At 44.2% G+C, this 17,067-nt stretch overlaps 1 protein-coding gene across 2 annotated transcripts in view; it reads right to left on the bottom strand.

Moving 5' to 3' along the window:
• glra1 (glycine receptor, alpha 1) overlaps positions 1-16,496 on the bottom strand; it is a 45,203-nt gene extending 28,707 nt beyond the window's left edge. The window contains exons 1-3 of one of the 2 annotated variants that reach the window (XM_086101668.1): positions 15,746-15,807; positions 6,311-6,435; positions 5,096-5,107 (exon numbers count right to left, since the gene is read on the bottom strand). In XM_086101668.1, the coding sequence (XP_085957794.1) occupies positions 5,096-5,107; positions 6,311-6,435; positions 15,746-15,801 (193 nt within the window). In that variant the 5' untranslated portion in view covers positions 15,802-15,807. Of the gene's footprint in view, positions 1-5,095; positions 5,108-6,310; positions 6,436-15,745 lie in introns of both variants that reach the window. The other variant, XM_086101658.1, reaches the window with a different exon arrangement.
• Between the last annotated feature and the right edge of the window lie 571 nt (positions 16,497-17,067).

Below are 17,067 nucleotides of genomic sequence, written 5' to 3'. Positions count from 1 at the left end.
TGGCGTACTGCGGCTTTAAAGTCGCAATGACAACCAAAAGCACACGGTACACAAATCTGCGGCCAACCAGCAAGATATTGCGCCACATTCTTCAGATTTGTTCATAAATGGCAACAACGTTGATCTAAAGTACCTCTTCAAGAAATACTTCAAATCCTCCAAATACCACCATCATGATCGACATTAAAATACAGTTGCGTAGGAGGCCTGAGTGTTCAGTTTGGCTAAATGTGGCCACAACACTCATGGTTGCTGTCAAACACTTCTTAAAAATGACCTAAATATTAATATATGCATTTTTAGCCACTTGCTTGAACAAAAGGCACAAATTAAACACAGGCGACTTGCCGTCTGCCATGACTGACGCCGTCACTCAACATGCAAACTGGCTAACGGTTAGCTAGCCTCTCACTGGCTGAGGTCCACCCTGAGATAAACAAGGGATTATTCTTGTTTCGTCTTTCAAAAAAGTGAAAGCAGATCTTTGCAAATGTCTTATTTTGAACAAAAAAAACCAACAAAGTTAAGCAAATGATGTTACGGAAGATGACAGAAATCTGGCTGAAATTTGCAGTGTTTGTTCAATTTTAAGGGAAACAAGGCTTCATAGTTGTCAATTAATTTGCTAATAAAAAAATTGATTTATGGACAGATGAGGGGGTTTTTTTGGACTACTTGAAACCGCATTGTCATGGTTCATTATCATGAAAGATGGACTCAGGGTGAATTGTTCTCCGTATTTCGCACTCCGTCGACTTTTACTTCCGTGCACGGCCTGGCGCTCGTGTCACGCTAAACCCTGGGTTTAAGTCGAGGCTTAAAAGTGAGCCGAAGGCAGAGCTTAGCCCCGGGCTGTCCCAGCATCACGCTAGCTGACATTCAACACACGCGCATCTCTGCTATTCCTGCCATTATGCCGCCGCTAAGACCGGAGCGCGGGTAATTAGCGGCTGGGCGTGGATAACCGCGGCGAGAGTTAGCGTTAGCGTTGACGCTGATAAGGAGACATTCGCTACAGGTGTGACAGGATTCCACACAGGCGCTAATGTATTAGCATCACATTAGCTGCCACGCGGATGCAGTCACACTGAAACACTCCTGGATGCACACAGCAGAAACACATTCATTCTTACATTCATTTTTACTTTTCATTTGATTATTTTCAGGTATTTTTTAATGATAGAAAGTCCACACTCACACGAACCTATTTGACAAAAAAAAGGTGGATTTAACATATTCCGTTGGCCTTATTTTCAAATGAAGAGGGTGCTAATGCATCCTCTTTGTTTTTCTTGAGCAAATCCAATTGACAGAATTTCTTCTTGAATGACAGCGAATCGTTTTATCTTCAGATTGTGTCGTAACGACGGTTACACGTCTGCATATCAGACACTACAATGCTAGCAGAATGCTCATGAAGACGTGCCCCGTCTTCTAGTCTTCCTCCTTATCTCATTCTTCCATCCCTGATTTCCTCGTCTTGCAGTTATCACCTTCCTTTTTTCTCGTCTTACTATTTTCATGTCTTCCTGTACTCGTTTTCTTCCTGTTCAACTTGATTTTTATTTTCTTCCCTCCTTCAGGTTCTTATTTTTACTGGCCGTCCTCCTCGTCCTGTCAGTCTGTCCTTCATGTCTTCTCGTTGGTCCCGTCCTCGTCTCTTCCTGTTTTTCCTGCTCTTCCATTCTTCCTCCCTTCCCGTTCTTATTTTTTTCTTATATTCCTGCCTTCAACTTGTTCCCATTCTTCGCATCATCTTATCTTGTTTCCATTCATCCTGCATTCCTGTCTTTACCATCTGCGCTCTTCCCCTTTGCTCATCTTCCTCCTGTCTTCCGAAGAGGAATTCACTCCATACCACGATTCATACCTTGATTATTGCTTTTTGATTACACCCACATGTGAGGGATGTGGGTGGCGCCACAAAGAGGTCTGACTGAGGACTAGTCTGCCTCCCCGCATCGACCAAATTTACGGCCACACCAGACCATACGGGTCTTTTGTCTCTGTGTCACCGTTTTACATGAGGGCGTGACTGTCCGCCTCTCATTTGCATATTGCCGCAACATGTACTTGTGTCTGTATTTATCTCGAGCACTCTGACGACATCTAAAGGTTACAGACGCTCCAATCGATTCGTATAGTGTTGTGATAAAATGAAAGAAAAAAAAGACGTGGTGGTGTTGGGAATTTGTTCCACCTTTTAGAGAGAGAGAAAAAAAGAACCTGTATGCGAAGGATCGGCCAACGACCGACTCCCCTGTGCACTTTCCTGTCTCCCTGTTCTTGCCGTCTTCCGCCATGTCCCAAACTGACATTTGGGAGTTTACACGTGACACCCAGAGCGTGTGCTAAGCTAAAAGCATCTGAACTTGTTCTTGGTCAGCACGACACTCGCACGCTAGCTTACTCCCCGCAGTCACCCCTCCTACCCGACTCACAACGCCTCCTCCAGCCCCGAGCTCATTACTGCCTGTCCATTCGTGGCATTAAGCGGCCATTAAGCAAGTGCTGATCGCAGCAAATCAACGTCAGTGCTGACAGATCATAAAGCACAGCCCACCTGGACACATTCAGGCACAACTCGTTTAGTTAGCGTGTTAGCTGACTCTTTGATTCGATAACTCCTTGGCGCCACTGCTGCTTGTTAACACCTGGTGTTAGCCAAAGAAACTCAAAAAAGGCATTTTAAGGATAAGTTCCTCACAGAGCATGTTTTAGCAGAAGTAGCTCATGTGTAGCATCATCGAACATAATTGCATTATTGAGAAAAAAAATTTGCTAGCGTACTGGTATAGCATGTTTTAGCTCAGGTATAGCATGTTTTCACAACACTCTTGTAAATTATAGCATTAGCAACGTGACAAGATTTGTCCAAGATGAGAGTCTGTCAAAATGTCAGCTGGTTGGACTGGATAATTCTACTTCTGTACCTCGATAGTTACCAAAAATGTCCAATAAAAATCCCTTCGTATCGCTTAGGTAGTAGGGGATGACTGAAGGATTGTGGACATTCTAACCGCTGCATAAGCCCTAATTTATCGGTATAGAAGCGCTAAAAATAAACACATCGGTATAAAAGCACATGAAACAGCAAATATAAAGTGTGAAAGAAATTACATGTTCCAACAGATAAAGTCATAATGAGTTATAAGGTTAACTAACAACTAAAACATAACCCTCTCGGCAGCCCTGACAAGCTGTTCCACCGCCAAGGCTTCGGTCTTACTAAAAGGCCAGTTACCAGAGGACCTGAGCTTCCGCAAGGGTTGAAATAATACAAGAAGATGAGTGAGATACGAGGGGCCGAGACCATGAATGGTATTGAAAAACAAAAATCAATTCTGAAACAGACATGGAGCCAATGCAGGGATTCTACAACTGGCAAATGTTACTATTCAGGAAATCAGGAAATTGGTTCAAGAGGAAAATCTTTGTGCGTGGTTTGTGTGCATGTGTGTGTGTGTGTGTGTGTGCTGGCTGTTGTCGTCAGCATAAGATTGCGTGTCAGAGATTGAGCCATGCTGCCACTAGTTTGGCTTTTTTAAGCTCTGCTGACGACACGACAGCCGTGACAGAGCGCAGACATCCAGGTCAGCTCATCACAATTATCTTTTAAACGATCTCTGAGACGAAGATCAGATCCTGCTCCTCCTCAGACGCGTCGCAAACATCAAACACTTTCATTCATACACTCATTAATGAGGTGGCAATGCGGAATTGCTGAAAGTTGGCCGAGTTCGGCAGCGCAGCATGTTCGCGATGATGCATTCAATAAGGGAAACAAGCTGGTCTGTCCAAAGCATCCACTAGCTAACTAATGCTAAGCAAGTTTGCGTCAGTTCCAAATGTTTTGTTGTTTTGTCCCTAGCGGCTTGGAGAATTAGCATGAAATTGTTTGGTAAAACAATTATTTCAGCAAAATAGCAACATGGATAGATGGTTTTAGCAAAACTAGCTCTAAGTGCCCAACCGATTAAGTGGTCAGCCAGTTTTGTCGGCTGATATTAGCGCTTAGCAAAATGATCAAAATTGGCTGGAGTGTTGCAGATACAAACACCAATATATTCTTATTTGAAACAGTAAATGCCGTTTAGCATTGGAATCGCGCTGAATGGTGTCCTTCTGCCATTGTCCACTAGATGGAGCGCTAACATCATTCAATCCAATAAAAACAAAAACCTTTCTTGCGATGATGTGCTTCTCATGAACAATTACAACAATGTCGGATTAGCTTGTTGTGTCAGTGCAACAGGAGCTCCTTAGCATGATGTTGCTTTGACTATTTCAAATGCAAGTCTGACATGCTTTGACATCGAAGAAAGCCTTTTGAATTTTGAAGTCATCACTGGGTAACTTTGACTAATGTATATATGTTTTATGCTTGAAAAGTTCTCTCTGTTGTAAAGTTCAACAAACACGAAAAGGACAAAGTCTTGTTAATCGACGTTCATCTCGTCTTCTTTTTTAGATGGATTTAATGTTTCTTTTATTCAGACAACTGTTCAGCAAAGAGAAAAATCTCGAAAGCTTCAGTGAGAGCCCATGATATTTTTATCTTCACTGGAAAAAAGAATTGTCTGAAAAAAAGTAGCTTAAACCCTATTGTAAAACAGTCTGATGTTCTGCCTGAGATTCGTAAAATGATTCGTAAAATGAAGGGACCAAAAATGAAATTAAATGATCTTGAAAATATTTCTGCCAAATATTGGCAAGTAAGTAAAGTCAAATGAAACGAGCTTTCACCGTGTTCGGAGGCCAACTTATTCGCCTGTAATTGATTCCTACCCATCGTTGCTAATTGTTTTGCTAGTGAGAAACCTGTGACATGTGTCTTCAAGAGGGGAGCGTCCAATCGGGGAGGGAGTGGTGGTCGCTTTGATTGTCATTGTCATCATCATCATCAGAGTAAAAAAACAAAAAAACAACAAGCAGTCAGGATAGCATGTGGCTACAAGCGATATAGCCAGCTAGCATCAGAGGCGGGGGGGAAAAAAAACATCCTGCGAGCCGGGTGCATAAGAGGACGGGAGAAAGGAGGGAGAGGCAAGGTGGGGAGGATCTCTAAAAATCGGACATTTTGACATTCATTTACCTTTGTTCCACACTGAAAGTTGAGAACAAGCACATGAAATGATTAAACACAGTGTTAGCATTAGCATTAGTCAGTCAGTGGTGTCGCCGTTCGCCAATCGGGATTTCCCGTCCAACCGCGCTCCTTATGGAGTCCTGCTGGCTCCTTTTAGCCCCACAACCGTAACTTTGGAAGGCTCATATCTGTTGTGATGATTTAAGGTGGAACTACATGATCTGGGAGCTTCACTTCAAGAGGAACAACATTATCTAGGAAATGACATAATATTATATGGAAACTTGCAGTAAAACAACATTGTCCGGGAGCCTGATTTAAGGTGGGAAAAAAAAGTATCTGGCGAATTAACCAAAGGTGGAACATTATCTGGGAACTTGACGTAATGTGGAATACCATTATGTGAGCTTGACTTAACCCTTTCATCCACCCTGTAACCTGATAACACGATAAGCAGTCCACTGTGGTAACCGCTATACCTGAAAGGGTTAAAGTGGAATAACAGTGCGGGAACTTGACTTAAGGTGGAGCAACTAGATAGGTGTGGTTGACTAAAGGTGGAATAACATGAAGAACCACGTTATCTGGCAATTTGAGTTAAGGTGGAAGAACACGATGTGGGTGCAGCCCGAGCTAGCGGGAGTCCGGCATCTGGTGCCATGTCGTGGTGCTTCTTTGTCGTGCAGCGCCAAGGCTTCATATGTGTCAATTTTTTAAAACAAATTAAAAATTAAAACGGCGACGACACCCCTGCTAAAGTCAAATGGAATAGTCTCAAGTCAGAGGCTGTGTTCGGAATCATTCACTCATTCCCTTCTCAGTCGATGGAGGTGTTTTTAAAATGTCAACTGAAAAATCTGTGTAGTGATTAGGAGGTTGGAGATGATGAACGAGTGTGTTCAGCATCATTCACTCATTCCCGTCTAGTGAATCGCTACAAAACAATTTTTCATGTATTTTTAAGAACAGTTCAGTTGTATTTAACTTTTTATGCGACTTGACCAAGTTGACTTTTCAGTTGACAAAAGCGTCCACAAAAAACCCTGACCAGCAATTTGGGAGTGATTTCGAACACAATTGTCATACATACAAACCTTTGGCGGCGACCACTTTTGTTAAAATTTCTCGAAAGTGGTTTTGGACTTCCGGAGCTCACATCAAACGCAGTGACAACCAACAGCGGTTGTCATCAAAAGCTTTCTTTTGGGCGACCGCTCCTACCTTTAAAGTTGGGTCTGATCCTGGCGTCGTAGCCCGACACTTTTCCCATCAGCTTGTCCAGGAACTCGGACGGCGGCATCGGCGAGGCGGCTTTTCGGGCGGCCGCTTCCTTGGATGCTGCCAGGCTGTCAAACACAACAGACAATTCAAATGGATTCATTATAGAAATATTTTTTTGTATTTGTGTTTTTTAATCATGTTGCTCCATAAAATTGTACTTTATTAAAAATTAAAAAAAAACATACTGTCCTGACAAGTTTGAACAGAACTAAAATACTTTTGTCACACTTTTTGCTTCAAGTCAATGGCTATCGTTCTGCTCCCTTTCATGTGGGCCTTGGCCACCCGGGGGTGGTATAATACAGACATATGACTGAACAAAGCAACTTTTTTTGGCAGAGAATAAAGAATATATAACAGTGAGTGGTCTGATTTTGTCTGTCTACATGTGTTGCTCACTCTTTGTTTTTAAATTGGTTGTTAACCGTTATATAATGGTGAATTGAATCATTTGAAATGGTTGAGAAAAGCGGACAGAGTAAAGAAATAAAATCTGGTACAGAAATGCGTCACACAATTATATGTCAACACACACACCCCGACACACACACACACACACATATATGTATATATGTGTGTGTGTGTGTGTGTGCGTGCGCGTGTGTTGGGGAGGGTGTCCAGAAGAGCTTGTTAAGAGCAATAATTAAAAGATGCTAATTGGCTCCCAGGACACAACAAGCATTACCGATTAATTAACACTGGACTCGTTTACCTTGAATGTCAAAGTTGTTGGAACAAGAAGCAAGAAGAAACATTGGCGTGATAATGTGGTTCATTGTTTGTGCTACCCCCTCCCCCCTAACCATATCAAACATTTTTTTACAGTAATGTAGTCTGCATACTGTACAGGCAAGTCCCAATTTTGCGTTGCGCACTTTCTGTGCACGACTACATTATGCCACAACATGCCGGGTGGCATCACCGAGTTGGAAGACCTACAGCTTAATTAACCCTTCCATGCACCCTGTAACCTGATAACATGATAAACTGTCCACTGGAGTAACAATTGTCCCTGAAAGGGTGAAGATAGAATATTTCTGTTAGCCTGTCTGTGGCATTTCACAATCCATGTTAGCATGAAGCTATTGGGCTGTCGTTAGACAAACATTTTGGTGTTGAAAGAAAAATGGGCGGGAAAGAGGGAAAACAGTTGAAAATAATCAACAAAATCCATGAATATCTGAATCTGTTCTCAATTCCTTCACCCTTCAAAAATTGAATGTGTTTTTGCGTATTTTATTCATGCTGGATTTTCTAAATGCATCGGCTAATTAATCAGTAATGGGATTTTTTTTTTTCCCTGCCAAACATGGGCATCGGCTTCAGGAAAGGCATTTGGGTCATGTCCTCGACAAGCTCTAGCGCCTTCAGTATAGGCCTTGTGATTGAGTGGTGATGGTCCAGGGCGTAACCCCGCCCACTCCAGTTCAGATCAGCAGTCCAACATGTATGACAGGATCCTAAAGTCTCCCATTGAGAACTTTCGGGCGCTTGCTGCTTGTCACTTGTGCTTGCCGCCAGCATTCCAGAGATGGAAGGAAGCGCCGGATGATGTCACGGATGCCGGCTGAGGCTGACCGCTAAATAAGAGCGCTGGCCGCGGCCCCATCCAGCGAGGTCGGGACTGACCCGAGAAGGCCTAACCGGGCGGCGACGCTGATTACATCAGAGCTCGCTTGAAATAGACCACCAGAATGATTTCTTTAGCTTGCTGGGAACTGCGTGACCGCACTCGTTGCTTTCCAACAACAAGCAGTTCAACGAGGTCTCTCAACAATTGATGATCAAAGCGAATATCTGTGAATTTGATAATCGATTAATTGGTGATTACTTGTTGCACTTCTAATAATTTCACAATATATCTCCTGGATTCGAAGATTTGGTCCCCAACCTGGGGGAGCGCTTCTCCAAGTAGCGGGCCAGTTTCAATTCAACATATCCACCGATAAACTCTGAAGGGGGTTCTCCAATTTGCCGCGTCGGAATTACCGTGAGATTTCACACAGTGTCGCTTGTCCTAATAATTCAACTTAAATAGTACATTATTTGTGACAAGGGCAGTTGAGGCAGTAGAAAAGGTCATTTACTTCAGTCATCAATTGCTTTTCCATGAATTGATTTGCTACGAAGGACTTTGAAGGTGACTGAAGTGCTGATTCCATGTTTTTTAGAAAACTACGCAAAAGTGGCCAACAGCAACTGAAAGATATGCGTTAAAAAAAAAAACCCCAGCCTGAGCTGTCAAACGCTGATTGATGGCCTCACGTCTGACACCTGAAACGAAAAGGTTGAAAAAAAAGTGTAGACGCGTAGAATTTTAGGACGGCCCGTCGAAGCGCATTTATGACCCAAAACATCCTTCAACTGTCCGACAGCTTCAACCAATTGACGAGAGGCTCCAGCAATCTCAACTGTGGCGGAAAAAACGACTCAGAGATTTAGTTGGAAAACTAGAACACCTCAAGCGCTTGAAAAAACTATGTTTTTATTTTATTTTTATATTTTTGGAGGGATGAGGTGCTTTGTGCAACATCATGAAACGGACGGTAAACACACCGCCAGCCGGAATGGAAGCCGGCCTCTGAGGTTTCGGAGAAGCGAAGCCTCGTAAGCCTAGGCCGCAGGCGTCGCTTCCTGTTCTCTCGCTCTCATGATCAAAGTTAGGCTTGTTGTGATTATTCCGGATCAATGGCGCCAAGAAGAAACTTGGCGTGAATGTGTGTGCGTGTGTGTGTTCGAGCGCGCGTGTGTGTAAAGTGCAGGCGGCGGGTGGCTAGTGGGAGGCCTGCGCTAAGGCCGGCCTGCAATCATTAGCGCTAAGTGTTGCTCATTATGTTCCTCTGAAGACCCCTCAACTCCTAATTGGTCTCATCTCGCCAAACTACACCCGTGATTCCCTCCCCAAACACCCCCCCCCCTCACGTCCACCCCGCCCCACCGCCGCCCTCAAGAGACACTTATTCATCACGCAGGTCCCACATGACACTGAACTGTGTGCACACCAGAGCCACCACTGCCGACAAAGCAGCGCAGTACTGTATCATAAAAAGGGCTGCAACTTTTTAATCGCCGATTAATCCAATGATTATTTTTTTTAATCAATTGAGGGTATCGGATAAAAAAAGATTTTTCCACTGGACAAAATCAACAATTATTTCATATTGTCAGTGGTACAGTAGTTTGGTCTGTAACAGCCGTTCTGCAAAAATGTTGATGAATATTTTCCAAAGTAAAAGCAAATGTTGACAGACATCTTGATCGACAAGGTCTCTGAATGATTAATGGATTTTAAAAATAATTGTTGCCGATTTGAAGATCAACACATAATCCTCATCGTGAACACACAGCATACCAAGGGAGAATCACTCTTAATAAACCCATTGGTAATTACACATAATACTACTCGGTAATCACTCTTGACATACTGCACACCACAGAACAATCACTCTTTCAAAAAATCCCTGGATAATCACATTTACGACACACCACGCCACTGAATAATCACCAATGACATACAGGGCACGACTGGATTATTAGTCTGAACAAACAACAAACCGAAAGACAATCTTAACACACCACACACACCACATGATCATCACTCTTAACTCAGCTCTCAATACAAGATAATCAATTTCAATCGACACCTCTTCCAAGGATAATTACGGTTAACACACCACACACCACTAGAAAAAACACTCTTAACACGCGGCACCACAAAACCATCACTCTTAACACTCAGCCCAGCACATGATGATCGCTATTAACACATTGGATAATCACATTCAACACACTTCACACCACCAGATAATCACTTTGAACACACCAAATGAATAATCACACACAAACACCACATCACTCTAAAAACAACACAGACCACTCAATAAATCATTCCCAACACGCTCTTACCACTGGATAATCATTCCTAACTCACTGCACACCATTATATAAACGTTCTGAACACACATGACCACACCAAAGGAAAATCACATTTCACACACCCCACACCATTGAATAATCATTCCTTGCACCAGACAGCATATGATAATCACTCTCATCACTGGATAATCCCTTTTAGCGCACTCCACTCCAGAGGGCAATCGTTCTGAAAACCCTACACCAAAGGATAATCACCCTTACCACTGGAAAATCACTTTAAACACACCCTACAGCACCGGCTAACCATTCGTAACACACATCACACCACATGATAATAACGCTTGACAGCTGATGTGCTGACTTCAATCAATCCATTCATTTTCTACCGCTTATCCGGGGTTGGGTCTCGGCGGCAACAACTTTTAGCAGAGAAGCCCAGACTTCCTTTCCCCAGCCACTTCTTCCAGCTCTTCCCAAAGCGTTCCCAGGCCAGCTGGGGGACATAGTCTATCCAGCGTGTCCTGGGTCGTCCTCGGGTCTTCTTACTGGGCCCGCCTAATCACCAGGGAGGCGTCCAGAAGGCATTCTAATCAGATGCCCGAGCCACTTCATCTGGCTCCTCTCGACGTGAAGGAGAAGCGGCTCTACTCTGATCCCCTCCCGCATGACCGAGCTTCTCACCTTATCTCTAAGGGACAGCCCGCACACCCTGGGGCGGAAACTCATTTCGGCCGCTTGTGACCATAGGTGAGGGGGAAAACATAGATCGGCCGGTAAATCGAAAGCTTTCGCCCCTTTGGGTCAGCTCATTCTTCACCACGACAGGCCGATAAAAGGTCCGTATCACAGCCGACGCTGCTCTGATCCGCCTGTCGATCTCCCGCTCCATCCTGCCCTCCCTCGTAAACAAGAACCCGAAGATACTTCAACTCCTCCTCTTGGGGTAAGATCCCATTCCCGACCCGGAGAGAGCACCCCATTTGCACGCCTTTATTCAATGTTTTGGTCGTAAAATGATTCATTTATTCCTTGCAAGCAAGTCCAATAATGTGATGTCGGTCGCAGGAATGGCGTCTCATTACACAATGAGAAAAAGGCACAACCGAGTGCGATCCTGAAGAAGCAGCTTTTTTTACTGGGCCCAAGGGCCACTTTGGTTTACAGCAATGCGGCACAACCAAACACGCAGAATTAAAAAAAAAACATACTGTTTGAAAAAACGAGGCCATTTTATCAAGTGCATTAAACGCAAAAGAATACACAGTTGCACTACTACTGAGGGAAATAACTGAAAGGAATACACCACTGGTCAAACAGAAAGTTCCGTGACCAACATTCGATCAAGTAGTGTGTATGAAAATAGTCTTGCAACGGATCAATGGCATATGATTAGCTGAAAAAAAAAGGTTGAACACCAAACAATATTTTGTAACAAAAAATTTCATTTACAAAAACCAAAAGCGCACCAACAAAGTATGAACAGAAATCGCTTGTCAATAAGAACCAGGGAAAAAAAAGTCCTCATCTTTCTCAAATAAAGCAACAGCCGGTTTAAGCATTCATTTGTGTTGGCCTCGAACAACAGCTTGTCATCCAGAATACTTCCCACGTACTTCACCTGCCTGACTGTCTCTTCTAATGAACCTTTAAAAATAGCTCAATGGATTCCTACGGAAATGTCTTGGCCTTAGTGACATGAAGTGCGAATATCTCCTCGCACCGTGTGGGAAAAATAATTTAAGACAGGACCACGGCTCATCTCGCCGTCCTGTAAAACCAACTACATATAGACGTCAGGTATCCTGCCGTGCTTTTTAGCGAATGCTCAGATCCATGCTATCCACGCCGTACTTTAAGACCCGATCAAGCTAGCAAGCGCGCTAATGATGGCCGCAACTGTCCGCGTCCAAAGCATCCATCGATCCCCAATCAATCGGCGGCCACTGATCAACATGTTTCCGCCTCTGGAGGTAGCTCAGTGGCAAAACCGCTTTCAGGCGCAAGCTAGCAGGAGAATTTGTTCATGTCTGGTCCACACACACACACAAACGAAGATATTCGACAACAGCGTGCCAGATACATTTGAGTGGTGAGCTATTCTGTAGTTACGTCGTCTATTAAAGGACCTGCCAAATCGTATCCATCACCGGTGTCAAAATCAAGAGGCCAGATGTGGGCTGACAGATCATCTTGGGTGACAACACCAAAGCAAATTCATGTGTGTCCACTTTTGCTAAAGAGTTTTGTTTTTCATTTCGCAGAAAACCAAAAGTGTAATTTTTTCCAAACATTGTAACAGATATCACAAGCACTATTTTTTTTCCCACCAAACCCTTTCTTCGCAGTGGTTGAACATCAATCATTAAAGGCACATTCATCAGGTCCGCCATCCGCGGACCGATCAATATTTAGTAATAGGCGGGTGCATTGGTGCAATGCGTGATGGTATCAATGAAACGACATTCAAAGCCGAGGAGCTGAGGTGGCGATATCCCGACAGCGCTTCATTAACTAAACGCCACGTTACGAATGCCAAGGTCCTCTGCGGCACCCAGACGGTGGGGGGGCGGTGTCAGGTAGCGCCAGTGCATCAAGATTCCATACGATGAAACTGTCGAGAGTCTGCCAGCTGGACAGAACAGGAAGTAGAACAAGAAGCAACTGTGTGCGAATCCTGACTGAAAGTTGAGGCCCAGTGAGTGACGTGGGTGGCATCAGTGAATGAGGCCGTAGAGTTGGCTGGCTAAGTCGCTAACCCGTTAGCCTATCTGCGTGTTGAGTGAATCACCATGAATGTTATGAATATTTTCACGTTGGAATGTTTCGAATCGCTTGAGGTAAAAAAAAAAAAAAAATTGTGATATGAACAATAGAGCGAAGCAATTTTGTTGCGGATGAACGTGCGAGTGAGTGCTGTTGAGGATTCAGGCAGTATTAATCATGTTGGCGCGGCACAATAAAATAGGAAGTAGCCGGCAGGCCCCTGACAACATTTGCATACAATAAAAACACACATTTACATTCCATCACGGGATTCAATAAGAGCGCATAACAATCAACACAATGTGATTGGTCCCCGTCTAACAACTCAGCATGGCGAGAACACTCCGCCCCCTCCCCTCCCTCAGGCAACCAATCACGTGTTGATTAATGTGGCCACATGAATACAAGGAAGAAGCCAAAGGGAAAATGGATTGGCGACCTGCATGTGTTGGTCTCTTTTGTGGCCTGACATTGGTTGGCGCCCAGTCAAGGTTGTCGGCACCTCTCAGGGACCTTTCAGAAACAAAATGCGACCCTTCAGCACGAAACATGACACCCACTTCACCCCCGCTGACGTACACGAAAGGTTTGACATTTAAAGGTTTGACAGCAACAAGCTCATGAGAAAGTTTGTCACTGTTTTGGCATTTAGTGGCCACCCTCAAATCACAAGTGGGACCCCCGTGAATAAGGCTGGAACTAACAAAAATTTGAATCATCAATTGATCGATTAAATGGATTTAAAAAAAACATGTTTTGATTTCCATCCCTTTCTTCAAAAACAGGAGATTTCAAATGTGCAGAAATTGCACACATTCAAACAAGTGAAGATTCAGTTCCTGGTTTGGAGTGTGAAATGTTAGAAAAAAGGTCAAAACGTTCACTGTTCTTTTTCAAAGTAAAAGCAAATGTTTAATTTTGAAAAACAACAAAGTACTACAAAACTGACAATATTTGACAATACATACACACACACACACACAGAAAATGTTTATGTGCCTCTTTTTCAAGAGGAGTTTTGGTGCTAAAAGAGGCAGAAAATTGGGCAAATGTCGCCAGCAAATGCAACAATTTGTCTGACTGTGGCATCTCTCGATTCACATCCGTGTTAGTGTAAGCAGTGCACATCAGCCAGGAAGCCCTTTCAATGACAAAAAGGACAATTTTAGGTGTTAGGGAGAAATTTCTTAATTTCTTTTTAATTGGGGGGATTGGGGTGGGGCGGGGGGGCCTTTACAATGTTAAAAACGTTTGTGAACATGGCAAATATATTGATTTAGTTTTCAAATTTAGGGAGTAATTTTCTCACATTGTCGATTTCCCTTTTTGTTTTTAAACAATAAAATCCCATTAACTGTCAAAACCACAATTTTATTTTGTTCATATCTTTTCGGGGGGGGGGGGGCGATTTTTTTTCTGTTATTATTCTCGTTCTCTCATTCAACTTTTTTTTCCCCAGTGTTTTCGATTAGTGTGAGGTGGAATCTTTTCAATATTTTAAAGAAATATTTTTAATTACATTTTTTAAAACAATAAAATCGAATTAATTTTGAAAATGCTTCTTTTTTTTTACTTTGTCCACTGCCATTGACAGGTATAGAAGTCAAAAATCAATTTTAAATGAGCTGGTAGTGAATGAGTTAAGATTTTTTTTTTCAAATCCTTTTTCAGATTTCATTTTTTGGTGAGATATTTTTCAAATATATATATATATATATATTGTTTTTACTCTGGAGCACATTTTGTTTTCAATGTGATAAAAAGCAGGAGGTAGTTGATTCTTTTTTCAAGGCATAAAATCAAATTAATTACAAAAACAGTGTAATGATTGATGATTCCCATCTTTCCTTCGCCAACAACACAAAACGGGCTGTTTTTTTCATCCAGTCTTTTACCGTTTTCAAAACCAAAACGTCATTCCCGTGGCCCTCCGGCATCCGTTGGCGCAGTGGATGATGGCGCGGGACGATGACTCGGCCAGTGGCAAGCATGAAGAAACGCGTTTCAGAACGGGAGAAGACTGTGACCTCAAAAACAGACGTGACCAGGGCCGGGACTAAAATCCAAACCAGAACCAGGATCAACAAGAAGACCAGCGCTCAAACGAGGACAGGAAAAAGGACTATGACGAAGAACTGCACTAAGACGAAGACAAAACCGAGCCGTAGACAGGACCAGAATTGGGACTACTCGGGACAAGAAAAGGCAAGATGAGGAACACCCTGGACCGGTTACCATTCAATGTCAGGCAAAACAATATCAGGAGACACCCCCCTCCTCTGCAAAAATGACTGGTCGCCAGTCAGGGCACTTGTAGACAAATGATGGACTGGTCGTAAATCAATGTCAAGGCACATGGACAGAAAGGGGACAAGTCATCAGTCAACCGAGCGGTCACTCATACGGCCAAACAACAGACTGGTCGCCAGTCCATCCCATCGACAAACCAATTTTTTTGTGTTCAAAGACGTGACACGAGATTGGAACACCCAACCTTGACACTGCGATGCAGACCCGCCAACCACTTTTGCTGCTTCCATGAAATGCAAAATGGTTATTATCATGCCCAAACGAGGACTCACACTGGTCGGGCCAACCACCTGCGCACACCTCCCTCCAGCGGACGCTCTCAGCCACACTCCTGCGCCCAATCACTTGCCCCCCCCCCCCAACAAAGGGACAAACATTCTCGTTTGCAATAATTTTGATTGAAGCGAGCACACCGGTCGTCCTTACCTGAAGAAGACGAGCGTCTCCCATAAGTAGATGCTGAGCGCGGTCAGCCGGCACATTTTGGAGAGTCTCGTTTTGATTTGGGGGGGAGGGGGTCAAGTAAGGGGGGGAGGGCGCACTGTGCCAGCCGGAATCTCCCCTTCAGGAAGAGGAGGGGTTTGGGGGCGCAGGTGTGGGGTCGAGGACCTCCAAGGTGACTTGGGAATCAGGGGGGAGTCGGGGTGGGGGAGTGAGGGGATTGTCCGTCAGACCTCAGCGGCCATGCGATCACACCTGTGTCCTCTCCGGGAAAAGGGAGGTATGGGGTGGGGAGGTGAGGTGGTAAGGGGGCGTCCGGGTTGGGGCTCCAGAGTGGGATGGGAGGAAGAGGAGGAGGTAAAGGAATTCCACCTGCTTACAGATCCTCACAGCTGGCGCGAAAACGAGCCATATTCCTTTGCGGGCTGGGGGGTCTCGAAAAGTGTTAATCCAAGTGGGAGAATGTTTCCCCCCCACCACGGTGAGGATGAGGATGCCGCTGGCCCTCGGCGCCGTGCACGCTCAGGGGCGCGCGCGGTCGTCAGCCATGGTGTGTTGACGCACCGGCGGATGCTCCCATGCGCGCCGCGTCTGCCGCTCCGTGCGGGTCGACGCCGCTCGCGACGCCGCTCGCGCCGCCGCCACCAACGAGACGAAGTTGAGTGGAAAGGAGCGCGGCGCCGTGCGCGTCACACGTCACATCAGCAGGGACGCCACGGCCGCGTGTGTTGCTCGTGCTGCAGTCATTTAGCAAACTAAGCGCCGGAACCGCCCCCTCATCAAGACACGCCCACCACCGCCGCCGTTGGCCCGCCGGCCGAAGATTCTCGGTGCTGATTGGCTGAGGCTAACGTTTGTCAACCAACTCAACAATTTTGGAGGCAACGCTACGTTGACATTATTAGGAGGACGTCATAGTGCGTTGACGTCATGAGCCTGCACGGTGACATGTTGGGACGACGTCAATTTCCGTGAGCAGCTACAGGTTAAAAAACAAAATGTGTGTGGATGTGGAATTTAGGGCTATTTAAATGTCTTTATTTTTCAGATGCAGGTTGAGGTTAATGACTATTTCTGTTCATTTAAATGTCTTCAATTATATTTTGCAATTTAATTCTATTGTCCATGATGAAAAAGTGTCGCAAAACTGGACACGCGTGTCACTTATAAAGGTAAAAAAATAAATAAAACAAGAAAAAACAGTTTTGTGAAACAGCTTACAAAAAACTAAAATGTCACGTTGGTATTTTATTATTTAAAATAAATGGATATTTGATCACAACACATGAATAATTAAATTTATATAT

The sequence above is a fragment of the Hippocampus guttulatus genome, chromosome 2 (assembly GCF_054856545.1).
Source record: "Hippocampus guttulatus isolate MCC_2025c chromosome 2, RoL_Hgut_1.0, whole genome shotgun sequence".
Lineage (NCBI taxonomy): Eukaryota > Metazoa > Chordata > Actinopteri > Syngnathiformes > Syngnathidae > Hippocampus > Hippocampus guttulatus.
This window is presented reverse-complemented; position numbering and strand designations above follow the sequence as displayed.